The following is a 27,572-nucleotide window of genomic DNA, read 5'->3' as shown; positions in this document are numbered from 1 at the left end:
TATATTATTGTCAGTCGAAGCGTTTGATGAGCATTGTATGTTTCATATAATGTAAACAAACCCGGCAAGAATGATAGTGAATGTTTATGTTCCAAGTTCTGTGTAAACATCATTCGATTCAATGGATTATATTTGAACAATGGCAGAAGAATTTAACTTTTCAGAACTATGCCGGTTGTGCGCTCTGAAGAGTGGCATCCGTGTACATTTATTTGACAGAGAAGGTGAACAGCGCCAATTGCTTTTGAAGATTCGAACTTGCCTCCCAATAATTGTAAGTTGATACACCATGTGATTTGTTTAAAACTAATTACTTAATCCATTAGTACTATTCAAGTGGATGTATTTGAATGTTGTAATTGAAGTTTGTACATGCCAGTGTATAGTACCTTCCATAAGAATAGGAACGTTATCAGTCTTGGGACAAGTGCAGATTGCAAGTAAATCAATTAATACAAAAATGCTAATGACTTGGTACAACAAGTTTTTGAATGTGGAATGACTACTAAAGAAACTGTACCAGTTTCATAGATCGGAGACACATTAAAATCGGATATTTTGTGTTTCGCATGGTTCGTACTTACCAATTGTGTATTGTGGAACATAGTTCAAGGTGCCATTATGCTTTTCACACGAAAAGAAACGCAATTTTTCACATTCCGAGTGCTTTTTTTTGGCCCAAGTTCCTTTTGTTTTATTGCGATTTAATCATGCTACGAATGCAATTTTTACATGGTTCGATTTCGATGTACGTCTATTAACACATACTGCGGAGTTTTAGCGATTACTTAAGGTTTTGTTCAAGGTACTTGTTTACTATCCTTCGGACAGATTTCGTACATAGCCCCACGAACCATTTCCAGCAAGGTTAGGTTAGGTAGGGCCATGCATAGGTTACAATAGTTAAAAATTGGTTTCGAAAATAATATATTCGTAGCCCCACACACCATTCTCGCATAGCCCCATGAACAATTGACGCATAGCCCCACAGGTGTCTGAAGGATAGTAAACATTTACCCTAAATGCATTCTACTAAGGTTCCGATTTACTTCTACATTAATTCCCACGCTTCTACGATATTTACTGTCACTTGTCGACTGAGAATATCTTGTCCATGAGAAGTGCGTAAGGTAATTTTCAAGTTGTTTTTTTCAACTTAAATAACTTATTTTCGAGTCCAAACAGTGCTCATTACTTTAAGGAAGGTTCAAATTTCGTGTGACAATGATTTCCAAAATTCTACGTTAATTAGTCTTTGTGCTAGGAGAAATCATAAAACAATCAGAACCATTACTGTAAAATTGAAGAAATGTGTCGATGTATGAAACTGTTACCAATGAAACAGTAGTCAGTTCAACTGTTCATATGTACACCTTGTGTCAAAAAAGTTTTAAGAATTTGTAGTTTTGGTTATTTAACCTACCCTTTTTACTCCACATTGCATCGAAGATGAATGGCCAGTTGATGAAGTAGATGAAAAAACAACTATGACATGCATGCCTTCGAACGGTAAGATTTTACAATACCGGACACAGCTGTAATTTCTATCCTACTTCTTATACTCACAAAATACTTAGTTCCGATGAAGTATCTGAGGTTAACATTTGGGGGTGACGTGCAGAAGTTGTATAATAAAATTTTAAATTACCGCAATCGTTCTCTGCATACGAGAATGGAAACCATGTTTGTTGAAATCTTCTAGTAAATTATGAGCAATCGTGCTGTCGGTTGCGATCACAGGCCACACACACCATTCACGCATCCACACACCATTCACACACAGCCCCCAAAACCATTCATGGTTAGTTTAGGTTAGCTTAGCTTAGGCAAACAGTTAAAATTTGAGGTTGTAATTTCGTTGGGAAGCACAAATCTTCTGGTAAATAATGAGCAATCGTGCATTGTCGTTTGCGATCACGGACCCCCATATATTACCTGCAGATTCGAGATTAGGAGCCCAAAATTATTAAGTATGCAAAATATGGACGAAATCGGGGAATGGTCCGGTATTGTAAATTTGCTCCCCTTCTAACATAGGACCCTCCTGGCCTCACAGCTTGCCATACTACACACAGCAGAGACTGGCTGTTTTTCAAGTTACTAGAAAGACAAATTTTACCACTCTTTGTTATTTACTCAACTGCCTCCTTTCCCTGTAAAATCCATCTGCACAAAAATCTGTATGAATGACCAACTTGTTTAATATTTTGTGTACCTTGTATTGAGAAGGAAGGCATATCATATGCAGTCATGTTTCTCTTAGAGTATAATAAAGTATACATATACATGTATTTGAAATTGTACAAAGGCAAAGTCAGTGGAAATTTGGTACATGTTTAATCTATTCTGCTCTGAACTGAGAACTTGTGAAAAGCCGCTGATTACAAGTAGTACTGAACCAATATGCTCTATCAGCGTGTCAAACAACTTGTTTAAATTTAATCAACCCCAAACTGGCCATAATCCCACTGAGAATGCACAATTCCAGTCCAGAGTTCTGATATAGTGTGGCAACAGTGTATTTTGTGTGATTATCTGCAGAAATATTTTAATGTTTTGATGACATCATACATGCGTGGATTTTTCATTATTCTAAAACAAAATCAAGTAGATTAATATGGAGTACGTGTATAACTTTTCTGAACAAATTTAAATTGTTAAAGTATTTGTATCATTTTTGACAACAGAAATACAGTAAAACCTGTCTATCCCGGAACATGATGGTTCCGAGCAAAATTTTCCATCTTAACAGTTTTCCTTCGTATACAGGGTTGACTTTAAATGCAGTATAGAGTGCTGCAGGAAATAATGGAAAGACAGATTTACATTTCACATTACTTATAATGTAGAGTACTAATGCATGTACGCACATGAATAAGAATGCAATACATTCATCAATTTCACCATATCATCACTCATCCTCATCTTCGCAAATTAGCCAAAAGTGGCACAAAAAGCGAAGTAAAATGGACACTCACAAACATCCATGCCCATGCCAGGATTCGAACCCCTGGCATCGTAGCGCGATGTGCATAGAGGGAAAGAGAAAGATTGAAAGATGGAATAAGAGAGGTGAAAAAAGATTGAGATAAAAGTGAAGAAAAAAAGAGAGAAGAAAAATAGAAAGATGACGAAAGAACAGAAGAGAAATAGACAAGGAAAGGTGGAGAAAGAGGGTAAGAGATGAAAGAAAAACGGAATCGTAACAGCTATGAGTATTGTAGCGCATTCTTTCATATCGACAATGTTACCGATAAGCGAGTGGCAACAGAGGCGTGTTCCACTTACAGTATTGCATTGCTTTCTTGAGAGCGAAAAAAATAACGGAAGAAATTTCCATCTTACTGAGAATAAAAACATGTCGTTGGTCTTTAAATGGTGTTCTGTTTCCGCCTTAAGCAGGTCATTTTCAGTTATAAAATCGGTCCGTTCTGGGGACTTTTTTTTCCATATTTACAGGTTTCCTTCTTATAGAGGTTCCGGGATATGCAGTTTTTACTGTAGTATCAACATTGATATTGCTTGAAAGTGGTGTCTTGTTCAGAAAATAACAATAAAAGAAAGGAAGAGTGTGCATTGGGATGTCATAGGTAATTTCTAGGGGCAAGTCACATTTAAGACATGCCCCAAAACAAATGGCATGTTTGTGTTCCACTTGAGCGCTCTTGCTGATGCCGTCATGTTATCTGTGCGGTATGGTAGCCAAATATGGATTTTAACATGATGATTTGCTTCTATGTTTGTATACTTCCAGCAATATCCCTCTCGCAACTGAACAAAACTGTTACAATGCCCAGAAATACAACAAGAATAACACTTCTATGCCATACAAATTTCAGAGCAAATAGAGAATACCAGACGTATCTTCAATTGCTTTCAAATTGGGCATACTTACTAATTTTGACCTCGTAATCACGTATCTGCAGTTAAAATTTGGCGGTCACGTCTAGAAATTGCGAAATAAGTCGAAAAAAGTTGGTCTGTGAACGGAATCAACACCTTTGATTTATGAAGAAAACAACTATTTCTTGCAATGATTAGCGTTTGAAAACTATGTTTACGATCACCCTTAATTTTTACTATGCTTGTCTAACCTAACCTTACCATGAATAGTTCGTGAGGTAAACATATTTTTCAACTTTACGCAAAATGCCATTTTCTCACATGGAATGAGTCTCATGCAATGTGTCTCAATTATTGCACAACACTTGAGCATAATTGTGTAATGACTACGGTAGCAAGACCGTTGTGTGGAAAGGAAGACTTCTTCATATCAGAAACATCATTTCCATGTTATTGCATAGCGGTAATTGACAAGCTTATTTTGCAATTTCTAGATGTGACCACCAATTTGTAACTGCAGATTCGTGATTACGAGGCCAAAATTAGTGAGTATGCCGAATTTGAAAGTAATCAGAGATACTTCCGGTATTCTGAATATATACCCAAATTTCTATGCATTCTATTTTCAGCTAGTGGGTGGTGTTAAGATTGCACATCTTGTTTTATTCATTTGCTATATCCTCCCCTCCCCCTCCCCCCGCTGCCATAGCACCATCACAAGATTCAGCCGTAGCTAAATAATATAAGTTTTACTCATATTAATACTTTGTTATGCACAGTGGCATGCCCAGGATTTTCGAAAGGTGTGTGTGTGTGTACCCCTTGGGCACGCCACTGCTAATGTGTGTGTAAATGATAAGAGTGCAAATGAAATCATATGATTGATTGAAGTGTATAATAATTCTCTTTCATATCTTTTCAGGTTTCGAAGGAGGACCCACTTCCCAAAAAGATATGCCATAGGTGTGCATACAAGTTAGATATGTTTTATGAATATCGTGTTAGTTGTTTAAATTCAGATGCCGTTCTTAAAAACTATTTGCAATCTATAAAATATGTCTCACCGTCAGGAACATTTCAAGTAAGTATGATTGTTCTGTTTATCTATGTTGGAAAATAATTTTTGTTAGTGTACCAAAAGATTCAGTTTTAAACAACTAATGTGAAAACATTATCAGTATGTTGCTTGTTGTAAAGTTTTCAGTTGTTCATTATTATTCCTTATGCATATTACTACTATGTTTTAAGGCTCAGCTGGGTCTTTGCCCAATGGCAGTTAAGGCATTTTTAAAATTTTCGGTAATGGTTCTGAATGTTTAATGATGTTTCTGAAGATTTATGGGAGTATTAGGATGCAATACTGGAATACTGGAAGCGGTTGTTGGAGTAAGTTCGAAGCTTGGAGAAACTAATTAGCACAGTTAAAAGTTCATTAATTATTCGTTACCACGGAAATTATGATTTGAAATGTAGATTGCAGGGGCAGGCATTTTAGGTTTCCCATTGACTCGCACACGAGTTTTGTGGATTTTCATGCGAAGCTTGACGGGGGTTTGTGCTTTAGACCAGATATTATGTTATCAGGTGTTTAAAACATTTAGGGACGTTATTTTCATTCTAAGAGTTCTAAACTTGGCCCACCTAACCTAACAACAAAAGGATTTAGTGATATTAATCCTGAGACCCTTAAACCTGACTTGCCTAACCTAACAATGACAGCATTTAGCGACGAAATGCCTCTTCACACTTCACGTGAAGTACATGGCAGCAGCAGTCCATATCCAAGGCGACAGTAAATGAATGGCTGCTTGCAAGCAAAGAATCATATACAGTGCTCGAAAAATCTTCTTCAGAGCTAGGTGCCAGCTCTGAAAATCAGGTGCCAGGAAACCACCTACTAGCAATTGTGCTGCATACTATAAGAAGTTGAGCATCACCGTATTCAAAACATCGCTAAATCATGTAGGAAAGCAGAAAATTAGGGGTTGGGGGATAAAGAGTAAGGAATAATTACAGATTCTATTGTTCACAACGTTGATAAAAAAAATCATTTGCTAACTTACGCTGTACTGCAATTTGAACTTAGAATCTTCAAAATTTCGTACATGCAAACTTAAAAAAATGGCAATATTACTTAACAGCAAAAGATCACAGTCGCCAGGCTGAATCTTTTAGTCGCCATGACGACCTGGTGACTGGGATTTTTCGAGCCCTGATCATATAGGAGTATACAGAAAGAAAAAAATCATTCTCCAAGAGACGTGCAGTAAGTAATCACTACAACTGTGTTAACAGACATAACTAGAAATCAAAACCATGTAAAAAATGACTGTGCACCATAATAAATTCGGAATGAAAGAATCGAAACTTAGGCCAAAATTTTCTCTCGTTTCGAAACACTGCTATGATATTCCAAAACCTGAAAAATTACATTGCTTAGAATTTCTTCTAGAGCAGTCATGTGATTCTTCTAGTAGTTTGCTTTCCTCTTGTCTAGATACTAACAATAGTTTTAATAGGTCTGCATGACCACAAAACTATTACAAATATCTAGACAATGGTGAGAAGAAACTGCAGGAAGATTTACATCAATGCTGTAAAAGGAATTCTAAGCAGATTTTTTCTTCTTCATAATTTGGAATATCATAGCAGTTTTTTGAAAGGAGAGGAAATTTTGAAAATGCATTCACTACTGAGGAACCGCAAAGAAAAGAACCTTCAGCCAGAAGCCTTCGTACATCTTCCCCTCCATCCATTCATCTCAGATCACAGGAAAACCTGCTCCACTCTCCTCGTACCCTACACTTTTGTGTACAATGCACCCAACATGGTTCTCCGCAGGTTCTTTTTCTGTGGTCCCACTCCAGCATTGGTCCGGCTTAGCCTTAAGAATTCATTGCTTAGATTAGGACGAAATGTCGTGTGTTGGCAATTCTGCTAATTGTTATCAGTTTCTGCATTCACACATGCATTGTTGATGGTGAAAGCAATAGGGGAGACCGGGGTAATTAGAACAGGAAACAGCCTGTAGAAGTTCCACTGTAAATTACTCAGAAAGTTACTGATGAATTTTTTAAAAATTTCTACCATTTAAAAGGACATCTTTTGCATATTTTTGAAAAAAATAATGACCATACCTGCATTGCAAATACTCGTCCAAAAAAAAAAAAAAATTGTCATGACACCATAAAATTGTTCCAATTACCCCATTTGGGGTAAATGGAACATAAGTTAGAAATTTCAACTGAATAGCTTTAGATTGCTCTTGGGGTAATACAAACATTATATATAAATGTCCCATTTACCCTGCAAATTTGAACACAATAGCTCTACTTCTTCTGGAGTTATCAAAAAGGTAAAAAAAAGGTAAAGTGTTCCCCTGTGCATAGCACCACGCCATGAAGGCGTATAGGGGGTGTGGGGGTAACGCCCCACACTTTCTTGATCCGGTCGTGAGTGGGGGTGATGTGATCAGCATCATGCCCCTGACCGCCTTTACCCCCCAGGGTTTCCCCCAGGTACCCATGTTATTTGACGCTGGGTGGGCGCCGGGACCGCTTTTACCGTTAGAAAAGTTCCCGGATTTGAACCGGCCGGGGATCGAACCCGGGACCTTGAGCATGGTAGTCAGACGCGTTACCGACTGAGCCACCGTGGCCGAGTTATCAATGCTTGTTTAAATAAAATCCCAAGTTAACGTCTTTTTTTCATAAAGTTCAATTTCCCAGCTGTGAAGCAAATATGTGTGAATAAAAATCATTGTTCTATGATTTATTTGAAAGGTTACAGGCCATTCTACAATGTAGTAAAGAAAAACTTCTAATAGTTACATGTACAATCTAGTATACCCAAGCGAAATCAAGCAAATTACGCAATGTTCTAATAACCCATTTGCAGAAATTTTTTGGGTAATAAGAACTTTGCTTATAAAAACCAGGCAAATTGCTCATAGACAACCAAACTCACATGAAATGATGTGTGCCCTTATGTTTTATTATAGGGGTGAAGAAAATTTTGAAAGGGTTCTTTCATTCACATCCAGTATATGCAGAAGCAGAGAAACACCAAGCATGCGTCACATCATTTTTGCAGGTGTATAATAAAAGTCAAATAAAACTTACTTTTGTGTAGTTTTTCCAATAACAAATTTTCTGCATGTAGGTTTAGTGTAGGTACATAGGTATGAAATGTTATTACACCAGTCTTTTCGTTTTAAATTATTCTACATTAACATGTTCCAATAACCCCATGTTCTAATTACCCCGGTCTCCCCTAGTAGGTGAATTTTCCACCATGTTCAGTCACACTGTAATATGAGGGTAATGAATTGAAATAAAAACTTCAATGAGCAAAGGAAGAGATCAACTTGAGTAGCAGCACAAATCTGTTAAAGTGAAGAGTGACAGTTTCACACCAGTCATGTATTTATTTCAATATCTTAGGAATGGCCACTGCTACTGAAAAAAAAGACATAGTACAAGAGAGTTTCAATTTCTTCAAATGTTGCAAGGGGAAGTGTTTTTTTAAAGTTGATTATTAACCCATCCGCTTACCTAGTCATCGAATCGACGGCCTGGCTGGACGTTCCCTTCCCGTACCTAGTCGTCGAATCGACGGGTTCCCGATTTTCATCATGTAGTTTATTTTTCATTCAATAGATGGCAGAGGTTGTATTATCTTTCAAATCTATGACGTGTATGTTTGTGCTGCTAAGTTTTTCATACCATTTCAAGCATGTTTTGTTCAGTAATTTCTCATGTAAACAAACCTTCATTTGTTACGTCTTGCAAACATGTTGCATAAGAATGTTGTAGAAGATTCTGCGATTGAAAAGTTGCTTTTCGATAGCGATGAAGAGGAAAATGTGGATTTTGGAAGTGGAGATGAACACGAGGGTTCATTTTGTATTAGTGAAATTGAAGAATGTAGTGAAAGTGAGGAAGAGGTGGCTGTGGCAGGAAAAATATAAAAGGTTGAGGAATGGAAATGGAATGCAAAGATGTGTGTGTTCAAATTTATTAGGTGAGTTTCTAATTATCTTTCAAAGTAAACTGCATATGTGCATACTTATTACTATACTTCCACTTCAATATATAAAATTTTCACGTAAATTGCTTGGATAGTTTTCACAATATTTGACATCTTGTCTTGCTGTGCAACCTTCACGGGAGATAGCCAAATTTAAATGGTATTTCATGGCAAAAAAATTGGCATTTAAATGGTATGCGGATGGGTTAAGGTAGGTACAATTTGTAAAAAATATGAAGTTTGATATTCCCAAGATAAGTAGCAAAATAATACTCCCATAAACATAATGCTAAGTTTTCTACCCCTCCCACAACCACCCACTCACAGACCTCTCTTTCTCCAGCTTGCAATGGGGAAAGTTTGGTAGGAGAGTAGTTTCGGGTCCTGGCATCTGACTGGATATGGAAACTGTTCCTCGTGCACTTAAAACAACTTAGGATGTAGAAATATAATAATGAAAATAGCGATGGGCAATTTGCATACATATTTTATGACTTTTACATGAGAAAAATACACATATGTACACAAATAAAATTAATTTGAATTTTAAAATTATACAAATTGCGAATATTTGATCAACAATGTGCACCTCCAGGAACGCTCAAGGTTAGAGCAAAGTGCAGTTTCTAGGTTGGGCATGTTTTATGGCATTTCCTGGATGCAGAGTTGAGCAGCAGTGAACAACAAGCTGATAATGATGGATCACAAGATGATTCTCAATGTTTTTCACACTGAACGTCAAACTTGACTTGAAAGGCCAGAAAATTTATGAAATATGTATTTATATTAATGTATATCAATAACTATGAGCAATGGTGCCGTTGCAATTGCTTTGTGTCATGGATTTTATTTTGTTAAAGCTCTAGTGCTCATTGGTGAAATCTGGAGAGAACAGGAAGTGTTGGTTCTAGAATTTATTTTTGTCAGTTACTACAAATAACTGGAAACTACCACGAGCTGCTATTGACCTTGGTAGTTTCATAATGCTTTCAATTTTTTTTTAAAATTACCCCTGACATGTTGAAAAAAAACTGGAAACTTTTTTTGGGGGGGACAAGTGCCCCTCTTGTCCCTTCCAAGTTACAGATATGATTAAGCTTATTGACTATATTGTGTGAAATTGCTTTAAAAATAGTTTTCTGCTTGACAATGGTGTATTTTTGGACTTTTATGTGCTGGTGTGCTTAAAACATTGAAATCAAAACGTATAACCTCAGTGAAGTGAAATCCGGAAATTTTTGTGTAGTGTAGAGAGACATGGTGCATTTTGGGATTCATTTTTGTGTTGCATTTTTTTCAAATAACCTTTGAGGACAACATACGTGTACAAATAAATGTTTGTTAAAAACAGCTACATGTTTTTTTGGCTGCATTTTCTCCATTTATGTCAACATCATGATGCAAAAATCCAACCCAATGTACAGGGTGTCCCACTAGCTTTCGAACCCAAAAAAAAGTTATAATTTCCGAACGAACATACATAGGAAAATGAAATTCACAATACTTATACCTTGTTTCATGCTGAATACATGATCGTCACATCAGGTGCTGCAAGTATCTTTCCTGGATGTCCAGACATGTTTATACACAGCGTTCCATATTGGGAAAAGTCCGATGTAGAGTCTCCGGTGTGATCTCGTGAATCACATTCTCGATGTTGTTTCACAACTCTTGCAGTGATCGTGGTTTATTTCTGCAGACACAACCTTTAAGGAAACCCCATAAAAAAAAATCCAGAGAAGACAAATCTGGGGATCTTGGCGGCCACAATCCTTAGATCATATTTAGTACTTAGATCATATTTTTCATTAATAGACATAACCTTAGACTTTTCTTGTATTTTTATGTTCACTAATAGTCATAACCTTTGATTTTTCTTCTATTTTCTATGTTATTCCATACTCTCTTACACTTTTTAATATGCATAAGTATGTGTTAATTCCTTTGTACTCAAAATCATACATGTAATTTTATTTTATACTCTTTATACTTTTTAATATGCTTAAGTATGTGTTAATTTCTTTGTACTCAAAATTATACATGTAATTGACCTATCTCATATCATAGTGCTATTTGTACTCATATGATCAAGTGGATGGAAATAAATCTTATCTTATCTTTGGAGATGATTCTGTCGCCAAAAAAGGACTCAATGTCTGCCATGGAGACGTTGGAAGTATGGCCTGTTGCTCCGTCTTGTTGGAAATAACAACGATGCATTTATTCATCATCCACCTGATTCACAAATACACTGAAGATGTGTAAGTAAACTTGTGTGTTTACTTTATCTTCAAAGAAGATGGGTCCAATGATACGCTGTCGAGAAATTGCACACCAAACTCCCACCTTCAATGGTCCTTTATGGCATCCAAATTCACGTTGAATGGTCTGACACGGTCTCGATATCCAATATTTCTTTACAATGAACATGCGTTCTGGTATGGTGTACCGATCCATCCTCGGGATGCAGGGACTCGCGCATCACACTAACCCACACGCATCACTTCCCCTGGTTCCACCTACCGTCTTTGTTTTGACGCATGCGTTTATTTTCAACCCTGCCTCGTGTTCAGCATGAAACAAGGTACATGTATTGTGAATTTCATTTTCCTATGTATGTTTGTTCAGAAATTATAACGTTTTTTTTTGGGTTCGAAAGCTAGTGAGACACCCGTTAGTTCAGGAATCTTCACCACATTTCAGACCAGATAGCCAGAATGGCATAATGAATTACAAACCTTCCACTGCTGCCACCTGTTACAAAAAAAATACAAGGTTGTACTCCATCTTAAGATGGAGTTGCCAATGAGTCCAACTTCACTTGTGCTGATGCTCTCATGTTGTCTGCCTGTTGTGCTAGCCAGATAATGATATTTAATATGAATTTAATGAAGAGACATTCAGAAAAGAACACCCATGCATACAGTGTGGTATTTGTAGGGGGATGGGGGAAATCCCCCCTCTGGATACTTGTGTCCCCTTCTCTGCTTCATAAATTTTATCCCTGGGGGGGGGGGGGGACAAGAAATTATTGTCAATTTAGTTACTTTTCCCTACTTCGCCACTCAATTGCAACATTTTCTGTCAGACAACTGGAAGCTCCATTTGGCGAACGCAGGTGTGGCCTCAAGTGCTGCTCTATTCCTGGAACTGTCAAACAAATGGCCAGGGTTGAAGATCACCTCCCCTCTTTCCTTTTCTTTGTCCATGGAATTTGGCAGGAAAGTGCATGTGAAAGTTACAATTTAGTTGTCACGTGACTCGAACTTGTCACCTCAGAACGTCTCTATTTGTATGAGTGGAACAATAGTAAACGAAGATAGCCTACATGGAATTTTTGACGCAAGCGTGACAGCGCTTTACGAAGTCATTTTTTAAACAACGGTGTGCTTTTTTTTTTTTTAATAATAATGAGCTAGATTTCTTTGTGAAGCTACAATGTTAGTGGAAAAAGTGAGCATTACGAGTTCTGTACTCTGCAATATCAGGAATCTGCATTCAAAATGAATGAAATCTGATAAAGATGGTGGCAGTGAAGGCTGTGTTGATCAAATGATCGGTTTTGAAAATTTGCAAGTGCATCTACACAAGAAGGAGGTAGTAGTAATGTGTTGAGTTTCTTTGTTGCCCATGAAAGATTTAACAAATGTAAAATTACGTGGACATGGATGGCTTGATGTATCTAGTGATAAAGTTACATATACATTACCTTTCATTGCCCACCTAACAAATTTTCAGAATTAAGAAGCTAATGGAACTTGTGTTAAGCTCCTGGGTCCTGAGAAGCAAGTTAATGAGTAATTTTTATATTTCGCAAATGTAACAGTAATCTAGCAAAGTAGTCTTGGGCGCTATTTATATGTGGTAGAAAACTTTTTGATTCTGCCTCCCCCCAAAAGCTATGCCCAAGTTTGATTCAGATCCACAAACGTTAGGTCCAAGACTAGTTTTTGGCGGTGGGTGTCAAAATGTCACTTTAAAAACTGTAGGCAAAGTCCCGGTTAGCTGTTCTGATCATAAAGTGGATTTGGCCATTTCTTTCTGTCAAGATACAAATTTACATCGGCAATTTTTCATCAATGATTAAAAATATGTTTTGTTCAAATCTTTTTTATAAAAACTTCAGTAACGAAGTGTGGAGTGACACCATTTACCAATTAAAATTGTCACCTTGTAATAAAGGGGTCCCGGGTTCGATACCCAGTGGAGGCACAGAGTGGTGCGGTTCCCAATTTAAAACTTTAGGTCCAGTCCCGATTAGCCTTACTGTGCAAAACAGGTGGACTTAAAACACCAAATCAACCAATCATTATATATATATATACAAGGGATGGACAAAAATATGGAAACACCTGCGAAGAAAAGCTGGAATGAAGCTCCTATCAGCTCAGACATAATTCAGTATCAGATGCACTGCACACTATCTACAGCGTAACTGTCGACTCCTACCAGTCCGACAGGTTCCTATCTCACAGCGCAAAACAAAATAATGTCACACCGTGTCCGATTTCAAGTGGAAAAATTGCGTCGATATCACCCGTTCCGATGTCGTGGTGTTTCCATATTTTTGTCCACCCCCTGTATATATATTATTATTACATATATATTATATCAGGTCACACAACAATATATAAGCATTATCTCATGTTGTCTCTGTCTTAAATATCACACTGTATGCCTATCATATAACGTGAACCAGTAGTGAGATCATTAGGGGAGTCGGTGCCGGATCTACAAATTTTGGGCCCTCCCACAAATTATTACTAAAGGCCCCTTCTATATAAAATACATACACATACTTATGAAAGTACATGTCAAAGCTTTTGCTGTTATTAACTTTTTCAATGTGTATGTTTGTGTGTGTACACACATGCTCTGAAAAGGATTTTATTTTATTTTTGTTACTTGGCACTACTTTTCTGCCACTTTTGGCTAATCAATGAGATGAGTGATGATGGAATGAAATTGATGAAGGAACACTCACATAGAACACAAATGGCCAGGCCCCAATTCAGTGGGGCAGGGAGGGGGGGGGGGTTACAGGGGTACATTGTACCCCCCAAATTTTTGAAGGTGGTACTGTACCCCCTAAATCGTAGATTCGAGTTGTACCCTTTGTACCCCCTCAGATAATTTGACAGGTGCTACTGTTAAAAGAACCTAGTATTTTCTATTCGATATTGGTACAATTTGGATTGGATTCACAAAGTCTTTGAGTGAGGTGGGAATGTGTTTTGGATTTTCTTTGTAGATGCGAATATATTCGACTGGTGATGCGTACATGCTCTCTCTTACATTAAAGTTCACATTTTCGTATAAATGAGAAATTAACATGTCACCACAAAACACATGTCTATATCTGCATTTAATATGACAACATCCGGAAAAGAATCTAAACTCTTCAAACCGGCTCTTCATATTGTCCACCAAAGATTGAAACATAATATTTCGCACGTGTGATTTTCCTCTAACTTTGCTTGCTATGAGATCTGAAGGATTTCGGATTTGATTGTTCAATGGTAGTACTGTCAGTGTTTGAAGAGCATCAGCTTATTACATTACAAATAATTACTATGTCAAATGTTTTACAAATACTTGTAATTAGATCTCTTGCGAGTTGATCGGTTACCATCTCAGTATTATTTTTAAAAGACAACACAACGCTATAGCTGTCAAGAAAGGTTTGATAAGTGTTAAGGACGAAGCGGCCCAATATATGTCAAAGACAGGGCACAGTTTTCGTTCGATAGAAAGTACTTTTGAAACACCCTTTAGAAGTCTGAGAAGTACCAAATACATTACTTCTAAAAGGCACTGTCCAGGGTACATATCTGCAATAAATTAATTTAATGATATTTTATATATAGCTATGGGGCTCTAAAATGAACTGAAGTGGAATTCTATACATATAATATATTTTATAATATGATTTTGATTTTCAGTGGGTGGGAAATGATTATACCTGATTTGGAATTACACAGGTTAGAGAAGAGGGAATCCTCCTCACCCCCTTTAAATCACAACATGCATTAAAATGAATAGATGTATCCTTGGTCGCAATTTTCACATTACAAAATCCTGATTTTTCCATTCCATTAAATTCAAAATGAGCTCAGAACAAGGTCAAGAGTTTTATATGTTTTGAAATTGTTATATGGTCTTGAAACCTGTTTTTAAGACAGCCTTAAAAAAATGTACCGGGTGTCCGAGAAGTCTTTGTATGAAAACAAAAATTATCTGTATCCGCTATATGCAACATAGACATGAAAAAATGGTACCAAAATGTTCGGAAACTATTCAAGTTTCATTGGCAATAGGAAAGAAATCAATAAATCTCCACGTGAGCACCCTTGGTAGCACGGAGTACATCTAGTCGAAATTCAACTTTTCGCCATGCATTAGCCAACATCAAAGGAGGGATTGATGTGATGACTTGGGTTATCCGTTGTTGCAGAGTTGCAAGATTGGATGCAGGAGTTCTGTAGACATTGTCTTTCACATAACTCCATAGAAAAAATCTAAAGGGGTTATGTCTAGAGATCGTTCAGGCCACGCCGTCGGTCCATCTCGACCAATCCATTTTCCAGGAAATGTCTGTTCAAGGTAGGAACGAACCTCCAGACTCCAATGTGGCAGTGCACCGTCTTGTTGAAAGATAACATCTGGGTGGTATTCTAGCAATTGAGGAACAGCAAACAATTGCAACATGTCGAGATACACTCCAGATGTTACGGTGTCCTCACAGAAAAAGAATGGTTCGATTATTCTGTCATGCAGCAGCGCGCACCAAACGTTCACCTTCGGGTTGCCCATGGTCGACTTCCTCACCTCATGAGGGGGCTCTTTACCCCAGATACGCACGATGTTTGAAACAGTCTCTGCACTGTTTTTTTGTGACCTGCTCTCGTGAAACCACAGGACACACTCAGCCTTTTTCTGATTTGTGTACATTTCCGGTTTGCTGGACACTGGCACTGCTACACTACTGCAACGGTACAGAAATCTGAAACAAAAAAAACTTGAATAGTTTCCGAACATTTTGGTACTATTTTTTCATGTCTATGTTGCATTTAGCGGATACAGTTAATTCTTGTTTTCATACAAACACTTCTCGGACACCCGGTATATATAATATTAATGCAAATTTTGAATTAAAAACTAGATATTCACGTCTGAAATGGAATTTCCTATGCCCCCACATTTTACTTAGATATACATGTGTGTGTGAAGTACACTAAAGGCGGTTAGGGGCGTGATGCTGATCACATTTCACCCACTCACGACTGGATCAAGAAAGTGTGGGGCGTTACCCCCACATGCCTTAATGGTGTGGTGCTAAGCACAGGGGAGCACTTTACTTTTTTTTTTTTTGGAACTATTTATTCTTTCAAGTAAATGCCAGAATATGGAAAAAGAACCTGGTTTCTGTATTTTGCAGTATTTTTTTTCTATCTAAATCAGTTAATGCTTTGGTTATTCTATTTGTGTACAAAGTAACTGGATCTTATTTCTATTATTAACAATGAAAATGACAAGCTTTCTGTTTTGTAACTTGAAATAAACTATTTCAATTCGACCCCCCTTTTGATGCCCATGTGAGTGTCCTTCACTGTTGTGATTAACCGAAAGTGGTAGAAAAGTGAGGATAAATATTACAACGTGAGTAGAGTTGCAATGGGACCATTTTGATCCTCATCTATAATTCCATTTCTCCTACTCCACTATTCATCATACATACATTCCAGTTGGCCAGCCCATGTTAGTTAAATTTGCACATTGGCATGCCCAGTATTTTCGAAAGGGTGGGGATTACGTGTACTTTTTGTTAATAGTCATTCCTCATTTGGTCATCTTTTCTGCCTTTCACTTTTTTTTTTTTTTTTTTTTAAATACTGGGCATAAGGTTCGATTATAAGCCCCACCAACCCCCCGTGGGCATAGTGGCGTTGCTCAAGGGATTGTCTCGTCATTTGACAGCCAAAGCTTATAGTCTTATATAATCATGAGCGTGCAACCTTTTGGCTTGGCTTTGATAAAAAGCCCAATGAAGGAAAAGAGGGCACTTACTACTAAAATAATAACTCTCTTCCTCTCTTTATGAAATTGTGGACACGCCAGTATTTACAATGATTGATTGGTTGATTTTGTGTTTTAAGCCCATTTTATGCACAGTAAGGCTAATCGGGACTGGACCTACAGTTTAAAGTGGAATCCGAACCACTGTGTGCCTCCACCGGGAATCGAGCCTGGGACCCCTTGATTACAAGGCTGCGACGCTACCACTGCGCCATGGGGAGGCCCACAATGAATCGACTCGAAGTTCCTTTACAGTAATGATGGGCAATGGCGTGCCCGAGGGAGGTTGGTGGAAGTCGTAAGCCCACTTTGACCCAGAAAAAAAGTCCATCAAAGAATGGAAAAGATGACAAAGTGAGTGCTTACTACTTAAAAAAGTATAAGCACCCCTCCCATTCGAAAATCCTGGCCACCAGGACCCCCCCCCCCCCCCCGCTTAGCAAGGATGAAAAACTAAATAAATGCTCCGCCCAATTATGTATTTTAGTGCGGTAGAAAATAATCCCTGCCTCCCCACTATTTTTTTCTGGCGCCGTCTGCCCTACATGCGGATTTTATTTCCATTACACTGGGGGCGGAGAGCGTTGAGAAAATGAATTTTCTCCCCCAACATTTCTCAGTAATAATTCCATGTATGTCAATCCCCCAAACACACATAAATTAATTTGAAGTTGGCGCTACTGTTGCATTACGTCGACGATGAAAATCTCGCTACGAATTTGCACGCTTAAAAATGCTCTCTATTTCTCACACCGCCTCGTATATACGTATTAGCCTTCGCTTGAGCATGGATGTTGGGTCTCCGGACATTCCTGTGTTCCATTTTTGCACGCTGGTTCGTTAAAATCGCAAGAACGGGCAGTGGAAATGTGCGACAACACGCTAAGTAAAATGCCGCTAAGAGTGAGTCATACGAAACGTATATCGTACGTTTCCCCCCTCCGAGGCGTTGATGGTCGATGTGGGTTTGTGAATGCCAAATTTATTGATTTTGACAGGAGCCCGACCCTGGATAAAGAAAGAATAACGGGTGTGAGCAGAGGTGGCCAAACCACGATGTATCCTTCGTACCCGAATTTCAGTGTAAGTGTTCTCGTCGTGCAGCTGTGATTACTGTCGATGTTTTGTTATGCCGTGGCGCAATTCCGTTGTTTATCTTGCCTTCCTGCGAGCAAGATCAACGATTCCGCAAACGGAAAAAAATGGGCAGTGTCGGCGAAATATGGTGCTTGTGCGCATTGGTGTACAGCTGTGCAATTTTTTTATTTCGAATGCCAGGAATGCGTATCTGATAGTGCTGGTGTTTGAGTTCGTTTGTCATCGGCGAGATTATTATTTCAAGCGTACTTCAATCGACGATTGTCGACAGTTGACGCGGCCAACGGACTAACACGTTCACTGCAGTGTTTTGATACGGTCCAATTGTTATTGCACGCGAATGTCCATTTTTACAAGATGACGGCCAAATATAAGGGCACTAACCTTTATGTTCGTCACAACATTATATGTTTTCTTTCGTGCTTGTGACTAACATTTTCGACTTTTTTTTTTTACACTTCATTGTAAAATTTAATTAAATTGTTGCAATATTTCGTTATTTCTTGGTGTTCGTTGCAGGTTTTATCCCGTCTAATGGTACAATTGTACAATAAAAGAAGACACAATCGAAATAAGAGTCCCCCCCAAAAATTGTTCCTCTCTCCCCAAATAATTCATAATAACGTGTTGACGAGTGCTTCTGTCAATGTAGGACACCTGTTATCAGGAATAGCAAGGCGATTTTAACGTTCATTCTTTATTATCAACACATTATATCTATCGAGGCCCTGGCGATTTAAACCAGCTTAATAATATGCGAGATTTTTCTTTAACTGCCCTTTTTCAGGGCCGTTTTATATTTTTGAAATTTAACTAACATTTTGAAAGTGATAATGGATTTCCATAAATAAGTTTTCACTACTTTCTCACTAAATGCGACACTGGGACGTTTTTAGTCATTTATTTGGGGCTTCCAAATTTAAATTTTAAAAAATTGGGTGCGTCAACACTTGAGTTATTTGCACCCGTCACAATATATGGGGCCTAGCCCGTTAGTGTGACTATAATCAACACTTGTCTGAGGACTAAAATCGCCTTACCAATGTTCAAAGCTGTGGCTGTAAAGGGTCACTCAAAACAGCTATATGCAGTGGTGGCATTTAGGGGGGAGGGAGCAGTTGCCCCCATTTTCGCCACTTTTGCCCCCTCCCTAGTTTTGGAACCCAATCGCCGCCACTGGCTATATGGACAACACACAGTTCTACAGAGGATTATACTAGCTCCAGATACCAGAGCCTCGTTGGTCTGCAAGACCAGTTACTGGTGTGTGGCGTGTGGGAGCAGTGGCAGTGATTAGGGAGAGCAGTCCACCCCAACTTTTCGCCACATTTGCCCCCTGCATTATGCTAAACCTTATCTACAAAGAGAAATATACTGTCTTTGCCCCCCCCCCCCCTGGTTTTGGAACCCAATCGCCACCACTGTGTGGGAGTGAGGTTGACTTTTTGGGTGCCTTATCAAAAAGTCACCCCTTACACCCTGGAGCTTCGACTCACATTGGACTTGCATCATAGTGGGAGTGGAATGAAGGAGTGCCAGTATGGTCTGTAATTTGGGAGGGAGGAAGTCTCATTTCATAACCTTTAAATGCCACACAAAAGTGCCTTTGTGAGCTAATAGAACATTTATGTATCTAGTTTTACTTCCTTAGTGGTGAGTAAGGTGCATGCTGAAGGAAGGGGGGGGGGGGGGTCGGGGCACTCCCCTCTCCACCGAGTTATCTGGAAAAATTTCATATAATTTAAATGGTGAAAGTGTTGCATGAAAACATGGACGAGGGGTGCCGTGAAAGACAGTAGATTAAGTGTCTATGCAGATTATCCTACTGCAACGGTTCTGAACCTTTTTTCAGTCTGTGACCCACCTTGAAGGATATTGCACTTCATAGAACCTATAAACATAGACGCCGGCAGAATCACTTGTACCCAGTTTGTAATCATGTTTTTGTTTACATCGAGTACTTTAAGAAGCACTCTTTTACGCTTATTTAAACAAATTACACATACTTCATACTAGAAAAGTAAATCTGTAATTTAGAACACTAATTGACTCTAGTCTAACATCTAACTAAACACACATACTAAAATTGAGAGATGCCAGTAAAAAGGAATGATAGAGCGCGAATAACAGAAATGTCGAGTTTAGACTATGTACAACACAAGTTGAATTTAAATTGTTAAAACAATATATCTTAGTAATGTAAATGTAATAGGTTTTTAAGAGACAGTAAATAAATTTTCGAGCCCGACTTCGCAAACCACCAAATCCCCCCTGCTGGGTAGGGTTACCAGATCGCTGTAAGGGAAATGTAGGACATTAAGTCAAAATGTAGGACACAAAACATTCTCAATAAACAATACATATTTCTATAGAGCACGTTAGGAAATAGTTGAAAAATTACACTTTTCAGTTTTAAAAAAATGAATTCTTTATGAATTTTTAAATGCAAAATTTCAAGACTTGCAATCATACTAATCAATGCACCTGTTACTACATGATTTAAGTGGTACTTCTCTGAGGAGACAATTTTTATCAAAATTTCAGGTTTAGTCAAACTATATTTATGTTAGAGTGGACAGTCAAACTCTTTGAAATTATAGGGACCAGTAACGGACATTTTACAGACTTATGAAAAAATAATTTCTCTCGTTAGTCTGTTGGGCTGATGGTAATAAAAGTACTCTCTGAACATTTGAATTATGACCTGTAATGTTAAACAAATATTCAGCAATTACCGTAATTTAAAATTTGAGAAGTTTCATCTTGGGTAGTCTTTAGTTCAAGAACAGGGTGTCTACCAAAGTAACACATCCAGAATTCTTGACTTTTCTAGACCTTTTTCCAGTCTTTCTTAACGTTTATTTATCTGAACCCTACTTAGGTAAAATTGGAAATTAGTAATTGAGAAAATAAATATTTATTTATTGGAAACCCCTACCAAACTGAAGCTGAATTTAAGAAGAGAATTAGATCTGCTTTCTCGTATTAATGCATCCTGAACTGTGTTTGGCAAACGAGCAAGGCTTTGGCATCTGGACTCAAGCCAGTATAATCTTACGTGGGGCTTGTGTCGGTTGTCCCTACATGTTTGTGACTGTCCCTTCATCCATCTTACCTTACCGCCATTCATTATCATTTTCGCGATTAACCAAAGGGACAGAAAAAGTTAAATAAAATAAACTAAATCAACCAATCAGTCATTATGATAGCAAAAATTCTTGACCGCAAGAATAATTTATTGCCTTTGTATTGACTTCTTGACCTATTTGTTGATATCTTTACTTTTTCTTGACTACCATGACTTTCTTGATTTGTAGACACCCTGGATAACTTTGTTCTCTATACCCCTTCTTTACAATCAAATTATATTGAATAAAAATGACAACACCTTGTTCCATCAGTATAATCCCTAAGGCAAGAGATTCTGCTCAGGCATTGAATAGTGACGTTATCAGAAAGTGGTCCCAAAACTTTGTTCATTAAGTGCTTCCATTTTTCCGTATTTTTAATAGCAGGATTAACTTGTTTCTTTTTGAGCAATGACAATCAAAATAAATTTCACCATTGAGTTTGGAAGCACAGTCCATAGACTTGTAACTTGCACGATTTTTTCTGTTACCTACTTTCCTAATTAATATTATGTGACGCTCAAAATGTAGGACATTTATGATATTTTTCAAATTCCTCCCGGATGCCAGACATAAGGCTAAAATGTAGGATATGTCCGGGAAAATCCAGACGTCTGGTAACCCTACTGCTGGGTCATGCCCCATAGGTTGATTGATTGATTGATTTGGTGTTCAAGTTCACTTTATGCACAGTAAGGCTAATTGGGACTGGACCTACAGTTTAAAGTGAGATCTGAACCACTATGTGTCTCCACCGAGTATCGAAACTGGGACCCCTTGATTACAAGGCGACGACACTACCAATGCACCATTGGGGAGACCTACCCATAGGTTGAGAAACTATGTCCTAGTCCTAGTGGATATCACTGCCTTTATGGCAGTGACCAGTTGTTGCCTCGTTTAACTTCGAAGAAACTTACGGTCAAACAGCCAATTAGGCCTACTGCTGCCCATCTGTTTGGACAAGAAGTGGCAAATTCCTCCTGCCTGAAGTTACCAGCAAGGAAACAGGGTTTTGTCAAAATATCTGTTGTGAATTGGGGCCATGAGATAGCGTGACTGGGGTGTAATTGACCTATTTTAGTAACATTATTAATAGATATATTGACATATTAATTATAATGTTGTTGCTATTATTGTTGTTACATGTCAAACACTTGGTGCAGACCCTTCCGGAAATATAGTTCTAGATATGTTCCTGCTAGGGAGCATGGTCAAGTTACAATTTCCACATTCTGTGCATCAAGCAGAAATCTTTTTTGTTCATCAAGAGTCACCATGTTTAAGCATACATGATGGTAAAACATTTTATATATTTGCAGGGAAATGTGAAATCAGAGAAGATGCCAGAACAGCCCAGGGCCCATTTCATGGACACACAATCGGGCATGCATGCTGCAATGGCCCAGAATAACATTTGTAAATCATCTGCAGAGGCAGACATAAAAGACCGAGCAGATGCAATGTTCAGAAGTGCAAGATCGGACAGTTCCTACAAGGATGGAGCATGCCAGATCAGCGATCGATGCCAGAACGGCAGTGGCTACCAGGCACCGTTGAAAGTTCCCCAAGTGCCACAGCCTCCTGTTGAACCGTTCAAGTCCACTCCGGAATCAACGTTTGTGATTCCTGACGAGGGAATGGGGTTCGACGATGGGATCAGAGTTCTTAGAGCTCTTGGAACTTGGTAAGTGGATTTGAATCTAGAAATTTTTTGTTTTAAATCATTGCGATATCTAAGGCCAGCCACGTACCAGATCCAACTCAAAATAACGCGATGGGTCATTTTTGTTGCAAACCGTTGTAGGGAAGGTTTAACATTAGTCTCTTATGGATGGCCACATTTGAAACATTTGTCTTGAGTTACATTGCAATGGTTTGCGACAAAGCAACGGATGTAACAGAATTTGATATCACGTTGAGCGGCTTGCGTCAAAACAACTTGCACATGCGGGAGTCCAATCACTTCAGCCAGATACCTCGAATTACCAGAAAAGGGGGCTAAAAAAATTCCTATTTTAATATCACCTGTGGTCACCACAGTGCAAGGGCAGGAACAGTATTACACAGATTCAATTCAAAACTTATAAATTGATACATTAACTGTACATACACAATGATTATGATGCATCATTACCTGCTTCCCAAATTATAAATTACAAACCTACATCTATTGCGTGCATGGACAAATTCTGCAATCAGATTTGTGCTAACAAACAAAATGACTCACCGGGTTGTGTCTGATACGGTGTGCTGCTGGCCTAAGAATATGGAGGTCTGAGCTACAGCAATTCGTATTTCCATGCTCTTTCAGTTGTGCCAAAATAAATGTTTCTGAAAGCAGTGTGGGAGCATATAAATGGAATGAAACTGTAAACATTAACAACATAGAATGAAGGTTCCCAAATTTTATGGCCTGGCCACATGTCATACTTCAGTGTAGCCAGACGATAGGAGAAGATGGTGTTAGATAGAAAGGTGCTTTCACAAGTGTTTAACTGTCCACTGGACGGTGCATGAGTGGGATGGAAAATGTGTGAAATATGTGCCTTGGATCAGAAGGGGGAAGGGATGTAGGTTGAGTCTGGAGGTTATGGCTGAATGCATGTTTATGTCCTGGTTGAACTAAGAGATAGCTGCATAAAATTTCCATTTGTGTTTCAGAAAAAGTAAAATTATGTATCTTTCAAACAATGTCAGGAAGGTTGTTGGCTAACCATTTATGAATCTCAAGTCATTGTTTATGTTTTGAATATGTGTGTGTGTGTGTGTGAGAGAGAGTGAGAGAGCATTAGGTCCATGTCCGTCCGGAAGGGGGGGCAAGGAGGGGCCGTGCCCCCCCCCCCCTGGAAAATGCAAGTCAACCAAAAATTATGTATTTCACACATATAATTTCATTTTAGCCACAATAATATGTGTTAATTATTGCATTAACACCAGAAATTCAAATTTAAGCAATGTTTTTTTTAGAAAACTTCACTCTTTTGGGGGAAAATGTGACTTGTTTGCCCCCCCCCATGGAAAAAAATACCTTCCTTGCCCCTCCCTGCAAAAAACCCTACAGACGTCCATGATTAGGTCTTGAAACATAACCAGAAGTAATTTTTCTACTTATGCAACCAGTGTTATGTAATACATGCAAAATAAATACACATGATAATATAAATTCTTATTGTGCCTTTTTAACTTGGTTTCAAACCACCTAGAGAAAGTAATCTTTGTGAAAATGCTAAATTTTTACTTCCACTTTGGAAATTGATAATGGTATTGTGAAATCCACCAACATGAAAATGTATAAATTGTTAAATACATGAAGTTCCTAGAGGAAGAAGTGTAGTAACTAAAATACAGGAAGTATTATAAAATACTGACACATGTGATGAGATGTTCTCAGTCTTCATATTCCTCAATCACTACAGAATGTTGCTTATATGTAATGAAAACGTATATAATTTTATTTATATTTGTAAAATAATCATAATTGTAATGAAACCACGATAATTTCCAGATTTAACAATATGTGGCTTTCGCAGCTTTTGTGTTGGTAATGACAAATCAATGGATTCTGGGTTTGATCCCTAGTGGAGTTACACAGTGGTTTGAATCACACTTCAAACTGTAGGTGCAGTCCCAATTAGCTTATCTGTGTTAATATGAATGAACGAACATGTGACTCTTAGAAATAGATCTCAAACTACTAATGATTTAAGGGCACAAAGTGTGAATGAGAAAACGATGTAAATGTGATGAATTAGGTTTGGAATGTGATGGATAATAATAGTACTGAAAAAAAAATACATACATTCAATTATTTTCTTCCTTGTCACACAATCTTATGTAGTTTGTGATCATGTTGGTGTCGCATGTTTCATGATTCCATTTTTAACAGGTCTCCCGACTATCCTAATTCAGCAAGATCTGGCCTTGCATCATTTTCGGATTCGTCCTACAGTGACAGTTCCCATTCAGGATCAGGCTACGGACAGAAGAAAACATCCTCAGCAAAGGGACGTGGTAGGACACCGAGTGCCGGGACCGGAATCCCTAACACTTACATCCGCACGTCAGAGAATGCCCAGAAGAGCTTCGTGTGTGGTGTTTGTGGAAAAGGGTTGGCAAGGAAAGATAAGCTAGTAATTCACATGCGCATACATACTGGCGAGAAACCTTACGTATGCGAGGTATGTTCGAAGGCATTCGCTCGGAGGGACAAGCTAGTGATTCACATGAACAAGCTCAAGCACAGATCTACGGCACCCGTTAAGAAACCTGAGAAAATCGCAACTCCACCTAAAAAATATAAAAACGGCAAGGATCAGTTCCCAAGTGCGAGTACCTCTCAGCAAAGCTTCAGCTGCGAACTTTGCGGAAGGCTGTTTGACAATCGGGAGGAATGGATAACGCACGCGAAATCTCATCTCGACGAGAAAATGATGGCCTCGAGGCCGAACAGTAGTATCGTATCGAGTAGCAAGCCCTTGGATAGCTCACGTCCTAATATGGAGGGATACACTAACATGGGACTATGTTCTCCACCGTACTTCCCTCAGCCCCAGCAGCCATATATGGGAGAGAGGCATTTTTGTCTCGTGTGTAGGCAGGATTTTAACAACAAATCCGAATTCATGTTCCACGTAAGAAATCACTTTGATGTCAAACCTCCGGATATTGGAAGATCTTTGGATGCACATCCTCCGGTTGATATGTTTGGAAGAAGTGCGGTTGGGAACATGATAGACAGTTCTAGCCTTTGTACATAAAACATCATAAGCTTTCATTTTATAACAGTGTTGCTTCTTGGCACAGGTCTATGTTTCCATAGGCACACGAAATCAAAATAAGATTCATACGTTACTGTGGTTTTTCTTTGAGAGTTTGGGGACGAGTTCACAAGCCTTATGCAAACAGGTATATCATGACCAACAAGAGAAAATCCCTCTGGCAATGTCCAACCGTGAACAGGGCAATGCAATGAGCTGTTTACCATGTAATCCTGCCTGTACATTGCCAAAATGTACGGTATTCTTTGACACAGCAGTCACCTTTAGTCGGTGCAAGTATTTACAGTGGTGTATTCTGAATATTTGCCCCCCCCCCCCCCCACCCAATTAGATGTAATAGAAATAAAACTCCAATCCGGACATGCAATTAAAACAAATACAGATGTCCGACAACTTCAAATTTTCTGGCAATTTCAGTATGTTTCATAAAATTTCCCCCCTTTCCCTGAAAATTGGACCTCGAACCTTCATGTAGCAACACTGCCTCTGCCATGTGCAGTACAGAAACAGCATTCTCCCGCCATCACTGTTTGCAGTGGTGGAATTAACCAAGTGTTTTTAACCATCCAACCGCACACTTTTTCTTAGGCTCCCTCACTCTCCCTGTGTACAATCGGGAAGGAAACTTGGTCGTCAGAAGGGTGTGATGGAGAACGATTATGAGTGTACATAAATCATTCTTTTAGTCATTTAAATAATTTACTTAAATTTGTGTTTAAAACCTCATTTCAGTATATAATAAGTGATTTTCCATTATTAAAGCTAAATGTTTAAAATTAAAATACGTATATGAGCTGGTAAACATGGAGAATATGCCACTGAGTATCATGTAAGGAAAAAAGATTCCCAGCAAAAGTAGATATACAATATTTAACGTTTTTGAAGTTTTCTTCAACAAACCAAGGCAGGGAAGTTATACATGTGGCCAGTGGCGGCCGGCGGCAAGTATGATGGGTAGTGCCAAGGTGATCAAGAAATAAAAAACAAAACAAAAGAAAAACCTCTGCAATGCTCCCTCCTTGAGGTTGCCCCACTGTCCAAGATGTTTATCCTTGTTTGGTAACGTGGAAAACAGTGTGGGTTTAAGTAATAACACACACTAATGCGATTCATCTTCACTCACTAACCTATCTGTATACGCTACAGGACACTTCACTAAAAACACAATTACAAGAGGAAGGGAAAACAAATCTTCTCAGCTTCTCCTCCCCCATGCACACGTATTCCAACTGGATGTTGAAAATATTCTAGACATTTGATGTAAAAAGAAATTGTCGAAATGCCAAAGAAAACTCGCATCACCATAGGATTTTTTACTTTTATATTTTTAAAAAGTCTGGATGGCCCTCTAGGTGCATCTATCTATTATCAAAATGTTCATTTAACTTTGGAAAAATACTAGGTTCGTTTCTCCAAAAGTTGGCAGAAAAGTAGATAGTACCTTTTTCAAGAATTACTTCCCCAACAGATCTTACAAGTCCGTTGTATTTAGCGACTTATCTCTGAAGATGGCAACTGTGTCAACACTGCGAAAGTTCCCTCGCTGTGCTAAAGCGAAAACGGGCACGGGTGGTGTCTTATGGGCTAACCCCATTGGCTAACACCACCCCCTGCCACG

At 38.4% G+C, this 27,572-nt stretch overlaps 1 protein-coding gene across 3 annotated transcripts; it reads left to right on the top strand.

Annotated features, from left to right (window-relative positions):
• LOC146003649 (uncharacterized) lies at positions 1-26,959 on the top strand. Of its 3 annotated transcripts, XM_083141998.1 has the most exons (4): positions 1-274; positions 4,766-4,924; positions 22,496-22,860; positions 25,063-26,958. In XM_083141998.1, the coding sequence occupies exons 1-4, from the start codon at positions 140-142 to the stop codon at positions 25,931-25,933; spliced, it is 1,530 nt and encodes a 509-aa protein (XP_082998124.1). In that variant the 5' UTR covers positions 1-139; the 3' UTR covers positions 25,934-26,958. The 3 variants fall into 3 exon arrangements, with proteins under 3 accessions (XP_082998124.1, XP_082998125.1, XP_082998126.1); XM_083141999.1 differs by lacking the exons at positions 1-274; positions 4,766-4,924 and adding an exon at positions 17,733-18,030 and having other exon boundaries at positions 25,063-26,959; XM_083142000.1 differs by lacking the exons at positions 1-274; positions 4,766-4,924 and adding an exon at positions 18,278-18,435 and having other exon boundaries at positions 25,063-26,959.
• The last annotated feature ends 613 nt before the right edge of the window (positions 26,960-27,572 follow it).

Source organism: Lepisma saccharinum, chromosome 20, assembly GCF_977018435.1.
Source record: "Lepisma saccharinum chromosome 20, izLepSacc3.1, whole genome shotgun sequence".
Classification (NCBI taxonomy): domain Eukaryota; kingdom Metazoa; phylum Arthropoda; class Insecta; order Zygentoma; family Lepismatidae; genus Lepisma; species Lepisma saccharinum.
This window is presented reverse-complemented; position numbering and strand designations above follow the sequence as displayed.

Excerpts from the sequence above, each read along its gene's own strand:
- LOC146003649 (XM_083141998.1), top strand. The coding sequence starts at position 140 with ATGGCAGAAGAATTTAACTTTTCAGAACTATGCCGGTTGTGCGCTCTG. Across the intron at positions 275-4,765 it reads GAACTTGCCTCCCAATAATT|GTTTCGAAGGAGGACCCACT; the intron begins GTAAGTTGATAC and ends ATATCTTTTCAG. Across the intron at positions 4,925-22,495 it reads CACCGTCAGGAACATTTCAA|GGAAATGTGAAATCAGAGAA; the intron begins GTAAGTATGATT and ends ATATATTTGCAG.